The 17,321-nt window shown below is 42.0% G+C and overlaps 1 protein-coding gene across 2 annotated transcripts in view; it reads left to right on the forward strand.

Moving 5' to 3' along the window:
* The window catches only part of DIP2B (disco interacting protein 2 homolog B), a 70,128-nt gene that overhangs the window by 48,332 nt on the left and 4,475 nt on the right, over positions 1 to 17,321 (forward strand). For both annotated transcript variants that reach the window (XM_075525551.1, XM_075525552.1), the window contains exons 13-37: positions 651 to 753; positions 1,799 to 1,863; positions 2,134 to 2,227; positions 2,786 to 2,905; positions 3,693 to 3,807; positions 4,437 to 4,576; positions 4,796 to 4,932; positions 5,251 to 5,331; positions 5,814 to 5,941; positions 6,723 to 6,837; positions 7,815 to 8,016; positions 8,431 to 8,540; positions 8,681 to 8,761; positions 9,326 to 9,449; positions 10,510 to 10,631; positions 11,252 to 11,363; positions 11,821 to 11,930; positions 12,586 to 12,716; positions 13,348 to 13,516; positions 14,549 to 14,719; positions 15,240 to 15,301; positions 15,414 to 15,471; positions 16,088 to 16,162; positions 16,766 to 16,943; positions 17,134 to 17,257. In XM_075525551.1, the coding sequence (XP_075381666.1) occupies positions 651 to 753; positions 1,799 to 1,863; positions 2,134 to 2,227; positions 2,786 to 2,905; positions 3,693 to 3,807; positions 4,437 to 4,576; positions 4,796 to 4,932; positions 5,251 to 5,331; positions 5,814 to 5,941; positions 6,723 to 6,837; positions 7,815 to 8,016; positions 8,431 to 8,540; positions 8,681 to 8,761; positions 9,326 to 9,449; positions 10,510 to 10,631; positions 11,252 to 11,363; positions 11,821 to 11,930; positions 12,586 to 12,716; positions 13,348 to 13,516; positions 14,549 to 14,719; positions 15,240 to 15,301; positions 15,414 to 15,471; positions 16,088 to 16,162; positions 16,766 to 16,943; positions 17,134 to 17,257 (2,927 nt within the window). The remainder of the gene's footprint in view (positions 1 to 650; positions 754 to 1,798; positions 1,864 to 2,133; positions 2,228 to 2,785; positions 2,906 to 3,692; positions 3,808 to 4,436; positions 4,577 to 4,795; positions 4,933 to 5,250; positions 5,332 to 5,813; positions 5,942 to 6,722; positions 6,838 to 7,814; positions 8,017 to 8,430; positions 8,541 to 8,680; positions 8,762 to 9,325; positions 9,450 to 10,509; positions 10,632 to 11,251; positions 11,364 to 11,820; positions 11,931 to 12,585; positions 12,717 to 13,347; positions 13,517 to 14,548; positions 14,720 to 15,239; positions 15,302 to 15,413; positions 15,472 to 16,087; positions 16,163 to 16,765; positions 16,944 to 17,133; positions 17,258 to 17,321) is intronic.

Genomic DNA, 17,321 nt, shown 5'->3' on the forward strand with positions numbered 1-17,321 from the left:
CTTCCCAGTTTCTAGCCACTGAAACAAGTCTTTCACTGTGTACAACCTGCTGTGAAGCTTATTTTAGTTTTGAATATCTTTGTGGCCTTGAGCGCTGCTCAAAATGAATTGGAGAACACTGTTCTTGTTCCAGAAAGCTAGTAATTGAGGCAACTGAGCTCTCTGAGAGAGTGTACTTGATAACACAGATTTCTGAAACTACTTAAGCCAACAACATTTTGAATTTTCTGTTCTTCCTAGCAGAGCTTATTTTCGTCTGTACCCCTCAGTAAGGCAACTTCTAGGAACTGCAGTGGTTTAAGTAGTAACAGTAATTTGGCTATTCTAAAATTACAAATTGGCTTTTCAGTTTACTTATGGGAGCAGGAAGAGATGCTGTGAGAAGTAGTAATAGTGAACTAAGCACAAACACATTCAATTGCCATCTTTATCTCATACCTCTCTGGAGTTAGCTGAACATGTTTACTACCTGAATAACTATATTTTCTGTAGTGAACCTTGCTGATACCTTTCTACAAACAGGTACTTTTTTGACTATGTCTCAGCAGCCTTAGAGGAACAAAACTTTATTTAATATGGATTCTGTGATTTAATTTCCTCCACATGTGGGATCCAGAGTCACACCCTGGCTTTTTTTTCCTCTTCTGTAGTACAAGACAAGCAAAGAGGGCAGTGTTATGGGTGTTACAGTGTCTCGGATTGCCATGCTGTCTCACTGTCAAGCCTTGTCTCAGGCCTGCAACTATTCTGAAGGTAGGTGATGTCCCAGAAACATCAAAGGAATGAAGGTTCAGCAACATCATTTTCAGTGGTTGCCTCTCACATTTTTAACAGCTGTCTATGAGTAACCAATACACAATAATATCTACTTAAAAAAAAAAAAAGAAAAAGTAAAAGAAAAAAATGCAGATTAATTCTCCCCCAAAAGTGAAGATTATCTGTAATCTTTTCCATCCCAAATGACATCATTTTCATTGCCATAGTGAAGAGGAATAAAAAGTGGGATTTGCATCATGTCTAGAAAGTTAACAAGTCTGTTCTGATGAGTCAAAAGGGGAGCAGATGAACCAAAAGTGGAGCGTTTTCCAATGAGCTTGTCTCCTTTCGCTGTACTGATTGCCCATTAAAATGTCTTTCCAAGCTTTTGGTCTTGATAGTGTGTGTAAATATCAAAGCACCTCTTGCATAAACTGGTTCTGTACTAGTCGCATGAGGCTTTTTCGCTAACCCAGAAATGGAGATTAGAAATTGCTGGTGGGAGTACAGGGAGTTCTGCTATAGGATATGGTTTTAGTCTGGTCTACCTTGTAAATCAAGCTAACTTATATATCCATGACTGAAACTTTATTTTTAGAGCTGTATGTCATAGTACTTTAAAATGCAGAGTTTGTCTTTTGGAAGCCATCACTTTAATTTCCATTGCTTCTGGGAGTCAGTGCTTGAATGATGTTCTCTACTCTCTTCCCCTGCTACTGCTCATGCATAATGAGGTTAAGACCCTTTCTGTTCTGCTGATGTACATTACAGGCTGGAATGTAATTTTCTTGCAACTTTCTGGGATGTGTTCCTTCTCTTAAATTGATGTTCAGTTGTGTTATTTTGCATAACAAGGAGCTCTGACTAGTAAAAGGTATAATCAGACAACCAAGGATCTGCACTTGCTTGCTACATGTGTACCTCTTGGAGCAGATCTGACAGATTCAAATGACAGGTTCAAACGTATGCTGATTCTGGCATAAATAATGGTCACAGCTGTCCTGGCACGTTTCACTTCAAAACTACAACTTTCTTTTCCCAGGTGAAACGATAGTGAATGTTTTGGATTTTAAGAAGGATGCAGGGTTGTGGCATGGCATTCTAACGGTGAGTTGAGCCTGTAAGGACTTTCTGAAGCATTTCATAACTCTATAATTGCAGCGTTTGAGGAGATGGTTGAGGACCATTACCCATCAAGTCAGCCATTTCTCTCCCTGCTAGATCTCTGATTCTCTGGAGGAAGTACAGAAGCATCCTCAGTAAACTTACGTGAATTCATGGTGGGGCAGTGGTTGATCGGGAGTGAGGGCGACTCCTATTCCTGCTTCATAACAGGTTTTGTGAGCCCTTTTCTAAAAATCTTTTTCTACTTTTCAGAATGTAATGAACAAACTGCATACTATCAGTGTGCCCTATTCTGTGATGAAAACCTGTCCGCTCTCATGGGTGCAGAGAGTTCATGCCCACAAAGGTACCTGTGTATGTTCCACAACTTTAGCTTGACGTTCTCAGGATAAATGAGTGAGAGGCATTAAAATCTCAAATGCTTTAGAGCCTGCCTTCTTGCTCTTCCATGCCAAATCACAAGGGCCAAAGCTCTAATTTATTTCTAAATGTGCACAAAGTCCTAATGCCATGTGAATGTCAGCGAACTTGATGGGGACCTCATGACCTGTGTACTTGAAGCCAGGGCCTCTTATGACACCAAGAAAATAGTTGAGCACAGCAAGATCCATTGATCCCCAGTCCTCACCAAGGACATTCAGATGGTGACAATGATTTGTGCACTTTGGAGGAGGGGCTGCAATAGTGACAGACCCTGGCTCAGGTGGTGGGCAAATGGCCTGTGTGCCACAGCAGATGCTCTTGTATGTTGGGGTTTGCTGTTACTGCATGCTCAGTTAATTAAGGCTTGCTTGCTTTAGTGAGAATTCTCTCATTTGGGAGTGTTGGAGTTGTGTATTCATATGAAAGTGACTCATGGAAAGCTTCTATTTGTCCTTATATGTCTTTTTGTGTTGGTTTGCAGCAAAAGTTGCTTTAGTCAAGTGTCGAGACTTGCACTGGGCCATGATGGCCCATCGAGACCAAAGAGATGTCAGTTTGAGTTCTCTGCGCATGCTGATTGTAACTGATGGTGCAAATCCTTGTGAGTATATACATCCTGCTGTTTTCAGGAGAGGTTTCTCAGCTAGTTGTCTCACAGGCTCAAGCTTAACTTCTTCCGAGATTTCAGTTAGGGCAGCTGTCTAGTAACACAGAGCTGTGGATTGTGGTACCTGAGCACCAGGGCAAGGGGTTTTCTGTGCTTTCGTCCTTTGAGAATGAGTTGTGAAAGATACTGCAAAGTAAGAAATAGGAGAGTTGAATGGGGAGCTCTTGTGTGTAAAACAGAATTCTGGTAGACACAGTGAGATTGGTTTTAAATTGCTCACAGGCGATAAGGTAAAGGCTTTTAAAGAGAACTTCGAAGGGGAAAAAATCCCCAGAAGAATCTGCAAGGAATGCTGTTAGTGAAAAGGCTTAAAGAATGTTTGTCTAGATGGCACCAACTGGAAGGGATACTTGGAATACCGTTAGACCTGTTTTGATTATGCATGCCGCATGGAAACAGACCCTACATATGTGCGCTAATTGTTGGAGGTTTGGAAAGTATTTTAAGCCTGTTGTTGTACTGTGAGCATGTAACAAATCTGAAGCAAATTGGGGGAGAAAAGCAGACTTGTTCAAGAGAATACGCCTGTTCCCAAGTCACATTCAGTAAGCACTTAAGCTCCTTTGTGGCTGGTATCTTGGAAGATGCTACCTGGAGTTTTTAGAAGTGATACAGTATATATACTCTGTAAATATACTGCACTTATTTCTAGGTTATTTTACAGACAGTTTTTAAAATCAAATTATGTAAAGTCATAGTGGCGTATTTTCTTTCTTTCCAGGGTCTGTTTCTTCATGTGATGCCTTCCTGAGCTTGTTTCAGAGCCATGGGCTTAAACCAGAGGCAATTTGTCCATGTGCCACATCTCCAGAAGCGATGACTATTGCAATACGGAGGTAATGGGCGTTCAGCATTGCGGTCTATTTGCTAGATTAAGTGATCCAGGCTGAGGTTTGTTCACACATCGGTTGGTCATAGTTGACTTAAGCACTTAATAAGCTCCACTGATATTTACTGTGTGTGCTCAGGTATTCAGGTAGCTAAGTTGTTAAACATTTCTCCTAAGATATGAGTGCTTTTTTCCCTCTAGGATGTGTGACAGCTCAACAGTGTGTGTAAGAACTGTGCGCTGCTTTTTCCTACTCTTGATTTACACAGCTAGTGTGGTATTCTTGAATCTGAGATTAAATTTGATACCACTTTGGACAGTCATTTTCATAGTCTGTTTCTGTCCATTGCTGCCTTCTGTAATCAATAGCCCTGTAATCATCTGGCCTGGGAGCTGGGGTTTAGTAAGCTAAAGAGCTGGAAGAAGACTTGCACTTGCCCAAGAATATGGTTTCTTACTTATTGATCAATGTGGCTCTTCTGGGAGGCAATCTCTACTGCCATCTCACAGTTTTAAATTTGCTATGCAAAGAAGAGACACTGAAATATGCATATTTCTGTTGCCGCGGTATCTTCATCCGAGTCTAATAATAGCCTGTATGCCTGATTTAGTGTATTGATTTTGTGTCCTTCAAAGGCCTGGGGTCCCCGGGGCACCTTTGCCTGGAAGAGCCATCCTGTCCATGAACGGGCTGAGTTTTGGTGTGATTCGTGTCAACACTGAAGATAAAAACTCTGCTCTCACTGTCCAGGATGTTGGCCATGTGATGCCAGGAGGTAAAAATGTGCAGGAGTCCCTTGTAAGACCTTTTTGCGAATGGCCTGGAATGTTTTAGAGAAAGAACCGGTCAATGTTCTCTCCCATATTCAGCCTTAGTTTTGGGGGAGGTTAGGCAGTCCCCATACTGTGTTGTCATATCTGTCACAGTTAAATGTGTCAGTTTTTGTACGAGGCAAATCTTGGGGACTACTTTAACAATGTGTAATTTGTCCTAGGAATGATGTGTATAGTGAAACCTGATGGACCACCTCAGCTCTGTAAAACAGATGAGATTGGTGAAATCTGTGTCAGCTCCAGAGCAGGAGGAATGATGTATTATGGGCTGACAGGGGTGACAAAGAATACATTTGAGGTATGTATAGCAGAATGCATCTTTCTTTCCCTGTTTCCTGTGTAGAACTGATAGCCTTGTAGAATCTCTTGGTTTTGTAACTTAAGTGTTAATGCTGTTTTTTAAAAAGATACACTGAAAAACTCATTACAGTTAGATATATTCAGTGTTCACCTTTCATAAAGGTCTCCCACAGTGCTAAAACGATAACTGTACCAAGGAATCCCTCCCCTTCTCCTCATCGCTTCACTCGCATATAGTGCAATTCTTGAGGTGGGGAATGTTTTTCTGTCCTCAGGCAAATCCACTTTGCCTCCAATGTCTTCCCTTCTGTTGCAGGTTATCCCTGTGAACTCGGCTGGCTCTCCAGTGGGTGATGTGCCATTTGTCCGTTCCGGCTTGCTGGGGTTTGTTGGACCTGTACGTAATACAGTTTTTGAGCTTGCATTGCTGTATTCTTTTGTTCATGCTAATATCCTTGAATGTTTACAAGAAAAGCATTTGGGTACAGAAGTATGTGTAAGGATAGTTTGCTGTGGCTAAGATAGCTGAGCGTTAATGAGTTTGCCTGAGCCAGTAGGAACCCTTTCTTTTCCAGCATGTTGTCATTACAGTGCCTTACTGTGTTGCTTGTTACATTTTTAGATTGCTAATTCTTCTAAAACCAAATGCAAGAAGCTTTTTGTATGGCAGTTCTGCTATGGTGCTGGAGCGTCTTGTCTCACTGAGTGGCTAGAATGCTTCTTCTGGTTTAGTCATAAATGATGTGATTTAAAGAGAAAGAAAATGTGCTTTGTACAAATTCCATTGAGGTAGCCATAGGTAGGAAATATGCAAGTCATCAAAGACATTTGAATATCCGCTTTATGTAAGTTACTCACTGATACCTTTTTATCTTTCAGGGCAGTTTGGTGTTTGTGGTTGGAAAAATGGATGGATTGCTGACAGTTAGCGGACGTAGACATAATGCCGATGACATTGTAGCAACTGGATTGGCAGTAGAGTCAATAAAAACAGTTTACAGAGGAAGGTTAGCAAAATAAACCTTGCCCCTCCCCATAAGCTTCTGCGTGTAATAGAGTGAAACAGGATCTTTGGTATGATCTTTGATTTCTCTTCAGTAACTGGTTTGTTTGGGTAGCTTAGTTAAAGTAAATATGTTTTTGGTTTAGACAGTAATTGGCCTGATCCTGCCCAACACAGGTCTGTTTTCCCCACTATCCCGTCTGGCTTTTCATCAAGTCTGTGTACTTCAGGGGAAGGAATCAAGTAACAAGATAAGTCAGCCACATGGAGACTTTAATTCTTTGTCTCTGTAGCATTTATTTTTAAGTCTCTGTAGTAGTTAGCTGCTGGCTGATGCTCTGCTGCAAGTAAGAGTTTCATTAATGTCCAAAGATACTTAATTTTATTTAGCAGTTGTGGATATAATTTTCTAGATCCTCAGGCAGGGTTGGAGCTCATGTCTCTAGGACTTAACAGGAGATTTTAAGCCCCCTACGTCATGTAGATACTTTTAAAGATTTTATTGCATTGGTGATTTGTGACAGGTTGGAACAGAAATGTGATAGCAGGTTGAGAGGACAGGGGACTATGCTATGTAGAAATTTCATCAGAAGGTGGAATTAATCCCTTCCGTACTGCACAAAGTCTTTCCTTTTTGACTCAATTTTAATTGTCTAATGTTTTTTCTCTGTCTTTGCCCCATGGGGGTTTTTTACGAGTTCTGCCTTTAGTCTGTTTCCTTGGCTTCCTATTCCCAAGGAGTAAAACTGGAATTTGTGCCAATATGGCTCTCCCCTTTTCCTTAGGATTGCTGTGTTCTCAGTATCTGTCTTCTATGATGAGAGGATTGTGGTGGTTGCAGAGCAGAGGCCAGATGCATCTGAAGAGGACAGTTTTCAGTGGATGAGCCGAGTGCTGCAGGTAAGCCCACTTACATAGGTGGACAAGGTGAGTTTGTGCAGTTTTTCAGTGTGTGGGCAGATAAGAGGCCATCGGCGTGCCCCAGATGGAAAGAGCCTCATGATCCTTCTTGGCACAAGGTATTTTTACAGGGTCACAAGCTGGGTACATCTGCTGTGTACAAGCTGTTCTGTTATGTCCTGAAGGTCCTGGGAAAGCGGCTGCAACACAGAATAGCGTAGGCTCTGTCAAAGTGGTCAGCATTATGCGAGCAAGATGACTGTGTAGAGAAACACAGTTGCCTCTCAGCACTGCAAAGCAGATCCAGTGCTCAAGCTTAGGAGTTCTGCTTTTAGTCTTGGATCATGCTGGTGCTCAAAGTTATGCTTTAAAACCACCCCTATCTTTGGAGATTCATTTTCAGTAGGGAGACAGTAAGCAGAGAAAGGTTAAAACAGCTGAATGAGTGTAGTCCTAAGAAAGTAGAATGAGTAGCAAATACTTACTTTGAGAGCTGCCCGCATTGCATGTACATCATTCTTGGGAATGATGTTTCAGGTCGTGAAGTACGCAAACTGGGGAGAAAAATCAGGGAAGTACCTGGTGGTCTGAATAATATATTAGATGCCTGAATGCTGAGGTGGGCAAAAGGAACAGATTGTGATGGTTCAGAGGAGACAGATGGATAAAATATGAAGATCAAAATCATATGATTCATCAAGCAACTGTGTATATTTTGGGATTTTGGTCATGAAAGATTTTAAAATGGGTTTCTTGTACATTAAATGAACTATAAAGGCAGGGATGCTAACAAGCACCTAACTCTTACCATAGGGCTCGCTGATGTTACAGAGGTGAAACAGAATGATAGTGACTGACTTGCTCCCCAGTGCCGTATAAATGCAGGGATTTGTCTTGCAGTATGTCAGTGCAGCCAGTAATAGCAGACTGTCTCCAATAGTACCAAGAATTCAAGTGACCATCTTTCCTTTCTCTAGGCAATTGACAGCATTCACCAAGTGGGTGTATATTGCCTTGCTCTTGTGCCAGCCAATACATTGCCAAAAACTCCATTGGGAGGGATCCATATCTCTCAAACTAAACAGCACTTTCTGGAGGGCTCTCTGCATCCGTGCAACATCCTCATGTGCCCGCACACGTGTGTGACGAACTTGCCAAAACCCAGGCAGAAACAACCAGGTAACACGAGCTCCTTTCGTTTAATGTTAGTAAACTCAAGTTCACAATCTCAGACCTAGGAAGCTGTGTGATGCCTCTGACTCTGTGTCCTACTTGGTGGGGACCAGAGCTTGTCTTGTGGCCTGTGGCTGGGGCATGTTTGAGGCCTCTCTGCGCATGTGTCAGTCAGGAATTTTGATTCCTACCGTTGGAACTCGTTGGGATTCTCTCTACTGATGAATAGGACACTAGCAATGCCTTCTGAACTCCATCAGTGAGGCTTCATTACTTCTCTTCTTGCACCCATGCCCAGGAGCAGTGGGATCCTACAGAGGATCTTTGTACCTTTGCTGTCCTGCAGATTGCAGTTCTAGGCCAGCTCCTTCCCATTTGCATTAAAAGTCCAGATTTCATGCGGCTGTTCTTTACCAACAGGTGTTGGCCCTGCCTCTGTGATGGTGGGGAACCTGGTTGCTGGGAAGCGTATTGCTCAAGCCTCTGGAAGAGATCTTGGCCAAATAGAAGACAATGATTTAGTTAAAAAGGTAAATCGGTGTTTGTTACAGCTAGAGAATGGGAAAAGAATTTACCCTACAGCTGAACGCAAAGCAGCAATGTGAAGTGGACTTAAGTACTGCCTCTGAAGTAGAAGCACTAGGATTTAATTACTGCCTCTTTGTTTCAGCACCAGTTCCTGACAGAGGTATTACAGTGGAGAGCTCAAGCAACTCCTGACCACCCACTCTTCCTTTTATTAAATGCCAAGGTACAGTCAGTGCTGAGTTGTTGGTTTTTTAAGGTCCACAGCATGTTATTCAGTGCAAGTTTGAGACTGTGTTTAAAATCTTTTGCCCACTCCAGTGTCCTCTATTTAGTCTCTTGTATCAGATTTTGCCCATAGATTTGTAACTGAAAATTTGAACCTTTGAACCTATAGGTCACTTCATCTAAATGACTGTCATGGTTCGATGCTTCATTTTAAAACTGAGCGTGTTTGTAGGTCCCACTGGTTCCTGTATCATTTAATGGTGTATCCCTGTTGAGTATATTCTGGCAAGGTTCTGGTGCAAGAAGACCTGAACTGACTCCCTGGAAGGTAGAATTTTCTAGAGCAGATCTAACTCCATCTCTATCGTTTTGGTATTGTAGTGGATAAGTGGCTCATTGAATGCCAGCAGCCTATAGGTATAGATAACTAGTAGCTATAGACTGACACTAGCAAGCAAGTTTTGGGTTTGTGTTTGGGTTTGTTTTTTTTTTCCCAGCAGCTATTTTACTGACACACATGTTGTGCCAGGCCTTGTTTAGAGCATTTTTGTTTCTTTTCAAGGGAACCACTGTGTGCACAGCCACCTGCCTTCAGTTGCACAAAAAGGCTGAGAGAATTGCATCAGTTCTGTGTGACAAAGGACATCTCAATGCAGGAGACAATGTGGTGCTTCTTTATCCTCCTGGTAAGCAAGTTTTAATAAGGACTGCATCCCACTGTGGAAATGCAGCATGGTCTTTCTTTGAAATTTCATTGAGATCTGGAAATATAGGAGAGAGAATTGAATATGCAGCGATACCTTAGGGACTGCATAACTCGCTGATCTAGTTTTGACTCCAGAGAGGGCTGTCCTAATGTCTTGCAGGATCAGGACTCAAACTTCTATTCTCTAGAGTTTTGGAAAAGCCAATTTGTACCTCCTCACTCCTGGCTAGATCTTGCTGTGTCATGATGTTTAGAATAAAAACTTCAAAGCCTTCTGTGGTTACCAAAGATCCTCTGGTATGATATGTTCACTGCAAAGTTATTAGAAACTTGTGACCGCACTGCATGTGCTGCAGAATTGTGCTAGCTGCCCTACCAGAGACTCCTCAGCTCCTGGTCTATTCAGATCTTGTTTGTCTGAAGTCACATTGCCAGTTGGCAGCTTTTCATCCAGGGAAAGCATGTAGTTTGCTATGAGAAATTGCAGGGTGGCTTCTGGTAGAGACTGGTGCCATCACCTTCGGCTGTGCAGAAAGTGGGCACTTCATCTGAGACTGTTGGGTGCCTTTTCTACAGCAGTAGGCTGGGAACAGTGGGAAGCGCAGTCTGCCTGCTGTGGCTGGTAGCACACAGCTTAATCACTTGGCGTGTGCAAGACGCTCACTGCTAGTGAGAGGTGCTCTCTGGTGTGTGTACTTCTTGCCCTGCCAGACAATTCTCTTTTGTCCTGACTGACTTCTGAGTCATTTGACACTTGGAACATTCTTTTCCTGTAAGATGGATACAGTTTTCTGTGTGGGCAGTCTTCTCTACTTTCCCAGTTCCCTATCCCAAGCTTTCTTAGCCTCCTTGTTGCGCTGCCCTCCGTATTTGAACTGTTTATGTTGCACATCTGTGCTGTGGAAGTGACTAGTGTGTGTACTTTCTTCTAACGGAAGTTGTAACCGATGCTTGGAGAAAAAGTACCCAGGGGAAAGGCTGGTGTCACCAGGGTGTCCATCCACCAGTGTCCTACACTACAGCCTATCGTGTCCTTGCAGGCATTGAGCTAATCACCGCGTTCTATGGCTGTTTGTATGCTGGCTGCATCCCTGTGACCGTGAGACCACCTCATGCTCAGAGCCTCACTGCTACTCTGCCCACTGTGCGAATGATCGTGGAAGTGAGTAATGGGTCTGTAGCTGAGCGCATGGCTGGAGCACTCTTGCTTCGGCCTCTCAGACTCGAGCGGTTACGCAGCTGTCCAAACTCCCATGCTGTTTACATGACAGCAGGGATTGAAGCACATCTTATAACTGAAGGACAGTGTTATCACTCATAAAATGCAAGAGAGAACCACCTCTCCTTATGTGGCAAGACAAATTGCTATGAAACAGGTGGTTTCTGAGAGATACTAACGTGATGTTAGCACTTAAAATTTCACATTCACACTCCTTACTGCTGGGCAAGTGCAGATCCTGCTATTAGTTACTTTCCAAGCCCAGTAACCAGGAAAGGATGCCTCCCCATTATAACCATGGGGAAAAGCTAGATGCAGACTGTGTAATGTTCTCGCCCGTTCTAAAGGTCCTGGCGTGGTTATCTGCATTTTAGTCTGCGTTTGGGGTTTCAGTAAAGGAAGAGTAAGAGCAGTGTTGCAAAAGCCAAAGAAATTAATGCAAGTTTGCTAGGGGAAGCTGGCTACAGATGGTAAAATACACTCTCTGAACGTCAAATCTTGTAATGACAGTGCCACTGGGACATGCTTTTGTCTTTTTTTTTAGTAAGTATTTATCTTTTTAGGTCAGCAAAGCTGCCTGTATTCTCACAACCCAGACCTTAATGAGACTACTGAAATCCAGAGAGGCAGCTGCTGCTGTAGATGTGAAAACCTGGCCAACTATCATTGACACAGGTGCGGTCCATGGGCTGAAAGACTTTTTGAAGTTCTGTGTAGGCATTACCATTGATTTCCAAAGGGACTTTCCTCCATTTCAGATGGTAACTGGATGGATCTTAAGAATTTGTTTGAATAGTTAGAAAAACAGTCCAAGACATAAGTTAGGTCTGACCTTGTTTACTGACATCTCTTCTGCATTTGTTGAGCTATGCATGGAAAATAATTTTACTGAAAAGCCATGTTGCAGACAACTGTTAATTTCCTTAAGACGAGAGCGAGTTGGTCTTTTCTCCCTTTTCCTGAGAATAAATAATTTTCTACATGGGAACTTTTGGCAAGAGTCTTGTCATTTACTAGTCTCTGTCTTTTGGAAAGAGAATGAATAGAAAGTTTTATCATCCATCTTGGGCTTTTTGAAAGTTGTGTTCTCCTTTCATCAAAAATTAACTATGTTTGTTCCTTTCTTGTACAGATGACTTGCCCAGGAAGCGGCTGTCTCAGATCTATAAGCCACCTACGCCTGAAATGCTAGCATATCTAGATTTTAGTGTTTCCACAACAGGCATGCTTACAGGAGTAAAGGTATGGTAAAATGGTTATAGAAGACGGGGGGTTTGGCATCTTGTCTTTGGCTGATATTCTGAACCACCTCTACCCTCGACCTCCACCAAAGCTGGCTCTTGTAGTTTAAATAAAGACCATGCTTTTCTTCCAATAAAGCTATGGATTCGCTGCAGACAATGCAGTGTGACCTTACGCTGAAGAATTAGTTGTGCAATGTAGGAAGACAGGTCCCTACAGTGGGCAACAGGAATTCTGCTGCTGCCTCCCACTGGAGAGCTGCCTGTTAGGAGAGCAGTGAGCAATGCCAGTAGCATAACTGTGAGCTTCTGCTTTCCCCCCGCCAAGAGCAGAACAGGAATGCAGTTGACAGAGAAGGGGATAAGAAACTAAAAAATGAAAGCCTTAGACTGTCATTAATGGTCAGCTGTGTTTGGAGTCTGAGATGCCGACAGCTTTTAAGCAATAGCTATTGGTATCACTATTTCTGGCATACTGTGGCTCAGAGGCTTCTGCAATGCTCTGCCTCTGCTATGGAAGATAAAGGAAGAAGAAACATAGGTGTGCCTCTAACTCTTCTCCATAAACTATCTTTATTCTTACCTACCTGTCTTGATGAAGTCCTATTTTGATGTCCTTGAATTTCAGCACGGTTTCTCTGTGTCTTGTGTTGCAGATGTCCCACGCAGCAGTGAGTGGCCTTTGCAGGGCAATCAAGCTTCAATGTGAGCTCTACTCCTCTCGGCAGATTGCAATTTGTCTTGACCCCTATTGTGGACTAGGTTTTGTGCTCTGGTGCCTTTGCAGGTATGACTTTTGAGGGGGGAAAAGGAAAAGATTAACTCTTGGCTCGTTATAAATGGGAAATGGCAGTCCATGTCTTTATCTGTTGTAATTATAGGCAGATACGTTGACATTACCAAAATGACTAATTTACAGTAAGGGGAGAATTTGTCTTTGAACTGACAATAACATGTTCCCTTTTCCTGCAGATTAGCAAGATGTTATCCTATCTTGATTATGCATATTTGTGCTGCCAAATATTACTGGCTCCAGAATGCTTCTCTTGCCTTTCTTCCTTGATTATATGTTGCAGTAAGGGAGTTTTCTTGCTGTAAACTGTGTGGTTGAGCCAGTTCTCTTCCCTCACTCTGACAGTGTGTGTGCACGTTTGTGTGTGTATAAATTGTTATTCTTGTACAGTAAGTTGTATTTTTAAAATGATATTGCTACAGAAGGTGGGCATTGGAGCTATTACCAGTTTGTCTCAGATGCAGAGTCCCACAAGCTGCTTTTGGTCTAGCAGGAACGTAACATGAAAATACAGTAAATATTAATTTAAAGATAGCAGGAACATAACATGAAAATACAGTAAATATTAATTTAAAGATAGCTACATGCTACACAAAAATGTTTTCTTCCTTAATGTTCTTCACAGTGTGTATTCTGGACACCAGTCAATTTTAATTCCTCCTATGGAGCTGGAATCCAATCTTTTTCTCTGGTTATCTACTGTCAGCCAGTATAAAATAAGGGACACTTTCTGTTCCTATTCAGTCATGGAACTGTGCACAAAGGGACTTGGAAACCAAGTTGAAATGTTAAAGGTAAGAAATGCTTCCTGAATGCTATGTTACATAAATTAAGGAAACTGTGGTAGTAAAGCAAAGCGATACGATTGTTAAATACAACAGTTTTCCTGTAGCACAGGTCTCCAGTCCACAGCTTGCTCGGAAAGCAAAAGCAACAAAAAATGTTTGCAGGCCCAGGACATGAAAAGGATTGAAATTGAGTAGGGTGTATGTATTGCAGTGTAGGTAGCACGCTGCCAGTGAGTGTCAGAGACTGCTGGGCAAACCCTAAAGAGAAGATGCCAACAGCAGAATGCTATGCAGAAGAATTGCTTATGTAACAGTCTGCAGTGAAGGCTCAGACCAGCACATGATGCAAAGCACACATGTTAGGCGATTTGCTAAATAGAGGTGTTTTCTCCTTGGAGATGAGAGGAAGGAAAAAAAATAGCTATGTAAAACGCTTGAGGTGGCTTTTTGCATGGGGTTTACTGAAATAGTGTACTCCATCTATGAGATTAAGGACCAGTCTTGTTCTGTTGGTGGCAGAAGGTGTCTGCTTTGGGGTGTGTCACCAGTTAAACACCAGAATAATGCACAGGTTCGAACAACTGGCTAGTGCTGTTCAGTGCATTCATGATCATGTCTAGAAATAATAATGGATTCTGGTCCCAGTTTTGTTGAAGACTGTGTGATCCCAGTCAATGACTTTATCCTCACTTGGTTTGGTTTCCATCTATATAAATAGTGAATAACAGGTGTAATCTTAGCTGAAAAGCACTGTAGAAGCACGTCATTCCACGTTCTGTAGCAGAGGAAGAAGCACTGTTAATGCGTATTTTGTTCTAGCAGTATTTCTAGGCTCTGGTCAGACACATTTTATAATTACAAATAGAAGCTGAAAAGAGGAAATAATTTGAACACAAGAACAGGGTTTGTCCTGCATTTCCCAAGTAATTTCCAGGGGTAAAAGCCAATGTCACTTCTTGTGAGGGGACAGATCTTGCTGCAGTTTGGCAGAGGTAATTAACACATACAGTCCTTTGCACTCATTTGTGTCTTTTCCAGGCACGAGGAATTAATCTGTCCTGTGTCCGGACTTGTGTGGTAGTTGCAGAGGAACGGCCGCGAGTTTCTCTCACGCATTCCTTCTCCAAACTCTTCAAAGACATTGGCCTGTCGTCTCGTGCTGTGAGCACCACCTTTGGATCAAGAGTCAACGTTGCTATCTGTTTACAGGTAACGCGAGTGCTTTCTAGTGCATATGTTGTCACTGGCACCAGATTTCCAGATTCTGTTGTATTCTGAATCAGCAAACTTCCTAATCTGCATGCACTTCTGCGTTGTTAGTGTAGCCCAACATCTGCTTTGTAGAGAACAGCTGGCGCAAGTTTTAAGCAGCTTCTCTTGTTTTCAACTCCCAGCTTATATCACAGATGCTCAAAACAACTGAAACATGACATGAGAAAACTGTTTCTTTCCATGTAAACAATGACTAGTTGCCCCAGGGCCGATAGCTGAGAGCTGTCTCCATAGCAGCTCCCCCCTCCCCAAAGATGCATCCCACACTGGTGTTGGTACCGAGAGAAAATAGCCGGTTTACTGAAGTGTCTCCCTTAGTGCAAATGCAAAGGTGGGGAAACGTGAATATGAATTTTGCTGCCAGTAATCAACCCCTGGAAACGTTTATGAGCTCAGGCAGAAGTTACCCTGACTTCTGTAAATACATTCATTTTTTTTTAAAATGTTAACTCTTCAGGGAACGTCTGGACCTGATCCCACCACGGTGTATGTAGATCTGAAATCCTTGAGACATGACAGGTACAGTAAGTTTACTTAAACTTATTTAATATGTTGTAATGGTACTGAGCTATCACACCTCTCAGTAGATTTCAGCTGTGTTTTTCCCTGACAATGTTTTCTTTACCTTCAGAGTACGTCTAGTGGAAAGGGGAGCTCCACAAAGCCTGCTACTTTCAGAATCTGGGAAGGTAATTTCACGTTATTACCTGGCATGGCACACAGCATTTGATGACCACGCATTTATTTTTATGCTCCTTATGATGTAGATGTGTAGCTAGGAAAGGTAGTCTTGTGGCATGGCATGAGAAGAGGTGATAGTTGGTGACACTGTCTCTCTGGAAAGCTAGTTTGATTTATGATAAAGTATCTGTTGATTTAGGAGCATGCTCTGCTGAAACAATTGGGAGAATTGGTTCTGTTTACAGTAAATGAACCATATCAAAAGCATCTGCTGCTGTATCCTTGAAATCAGCATGCATTTGAGATTTACTGTAGCTCTTATTCCCTTCCTTAAATGGATTAACAAAAAGATGTTTCCCAGTAGTTTTTAACATTGAATTCTTCAAAATCGAGGTCTAGCAACAGTTACAGGCCTAGAATCCCTTACCTATGTGGCTCTTGAGTCAGGAAATACATTCATACTGCTAGTGTACTTCAGTGTACATGCCTAGCATGTTTTATACCTGTTTGTAACTTCTGGGGGAGAAAGCATGCCTTTCAGAGCTAAATGAACAGCCTTTGTATTTTAGTTGCACATGAAGATAATTCACATATGGATTATGTATTCCCTCTTGCGATCTTTAGATTTTACCTGGAGTCAAAGTAGTCATTGTTAATCCTGAGACAAAAGGGCCTCTTGGAGATTCTCATCTTGGGGAGGTAAGCGCAGATTTTGCTGTTTGGGTAGCTTCCCCTGTTGTCTGCTTCTTGAGCTATATTCTCTCTGTTCGATTATGTAAGTTGCTGGGTGACAGTTTGTGAGTGGTAATACTTGCAGGCCTTTTTAAGCTGAATTCTTGCTGGAGTGTTCAGAATTTGGGTGTGTTATTTTACTGTCAAGTTTAAAGAAAAAGCCTACTAGAAAGGAAGGCTTATTCCACTCTAAATCTTGCATAACTGCCTTCCAAATAATCTAATTTACATTTTACTTTCCTTATCTTGATTACACACCAGTATATTTGATCTGTGTTGATAGATTATTATCAATTTTTGGACTTCACATGTTATAAAAATCTGCAGTTTATTTACTCAGTTAATCCTCACCTTACAGTTATTAGGAGAGTAGATCTGCAAGACGCATTTTTAAGATTCTACAGGCTATCTGGAGGTTTGAAGTAAATGCAAAACATTTTTGGATCTGGAAAATCTTAGATAAAAAGAGAACCTTCTTGTCACAGTTTGTTACCTGCTTCATTTTAATACTCAACAGATGCTCTGGTTTTGTAGTGTGTGGATCTGACTGTTTTTCCACTTCCTGTACAGATTTGGGTCAATAGTCCACACACAGCCAGTGGCTACTATACTATCTATGACAATGAAACCCTTCAAGCTGATCATTTCAACACTCGTCTGAGCTTTGGCGATGCTGCTCAGACGCTTTGGGCTCGGACTGGATACCTTGGTTTTGTTCGTCGGACAGAGCTCACCGCTGCTAGCGGAGGTATGGCAGAAATTAGTCTTTATCTTTTAAATGAAGATGAAGAGTTTTCTTTCATACTATGCAGCGAATAAGTCCTGATCCACGTGTCTGGATACAAGAGACACTTAGTTTTAACTAACTTCCATTTATTGTCTGCCATTTTCTGTTTTCATAGTATGCATACGCTTCATTTCCCATCTCTCCTCTCTAGAGCGCCATGATGCACTGTATGTTGTTGGAGCACTGGATGAAACTTTGGAACTGAGGGGACTACGTTACCATCCAATTGATATTGAGACTTCTGTATCTCGAACGCACAGAAGCATTGCTGAATGGTAAAACAGCTGTGAAAAATGAATTTATCCTAACCTAGCTGAAATGTATCAATGTTTATGCAAA

The sequence above is a fragment of the Mycteria americana genome, chromosome 26 (assembly GCF_035582795.1).
Source record: "Mycteria americana isolate JAX WOST 10 ecotype Jacksonville Zoo and Gardens chromosome 26, USCA_MyAme_1.0, whole genome shotgun sequence".
In the NCBI taxonomy this organism is placed as follows: Eukaryota; Metazoa; Chordata; class Aves; order Ciconiiformes; family Ciconiidae; genus Mycteria; species Mycteria americana.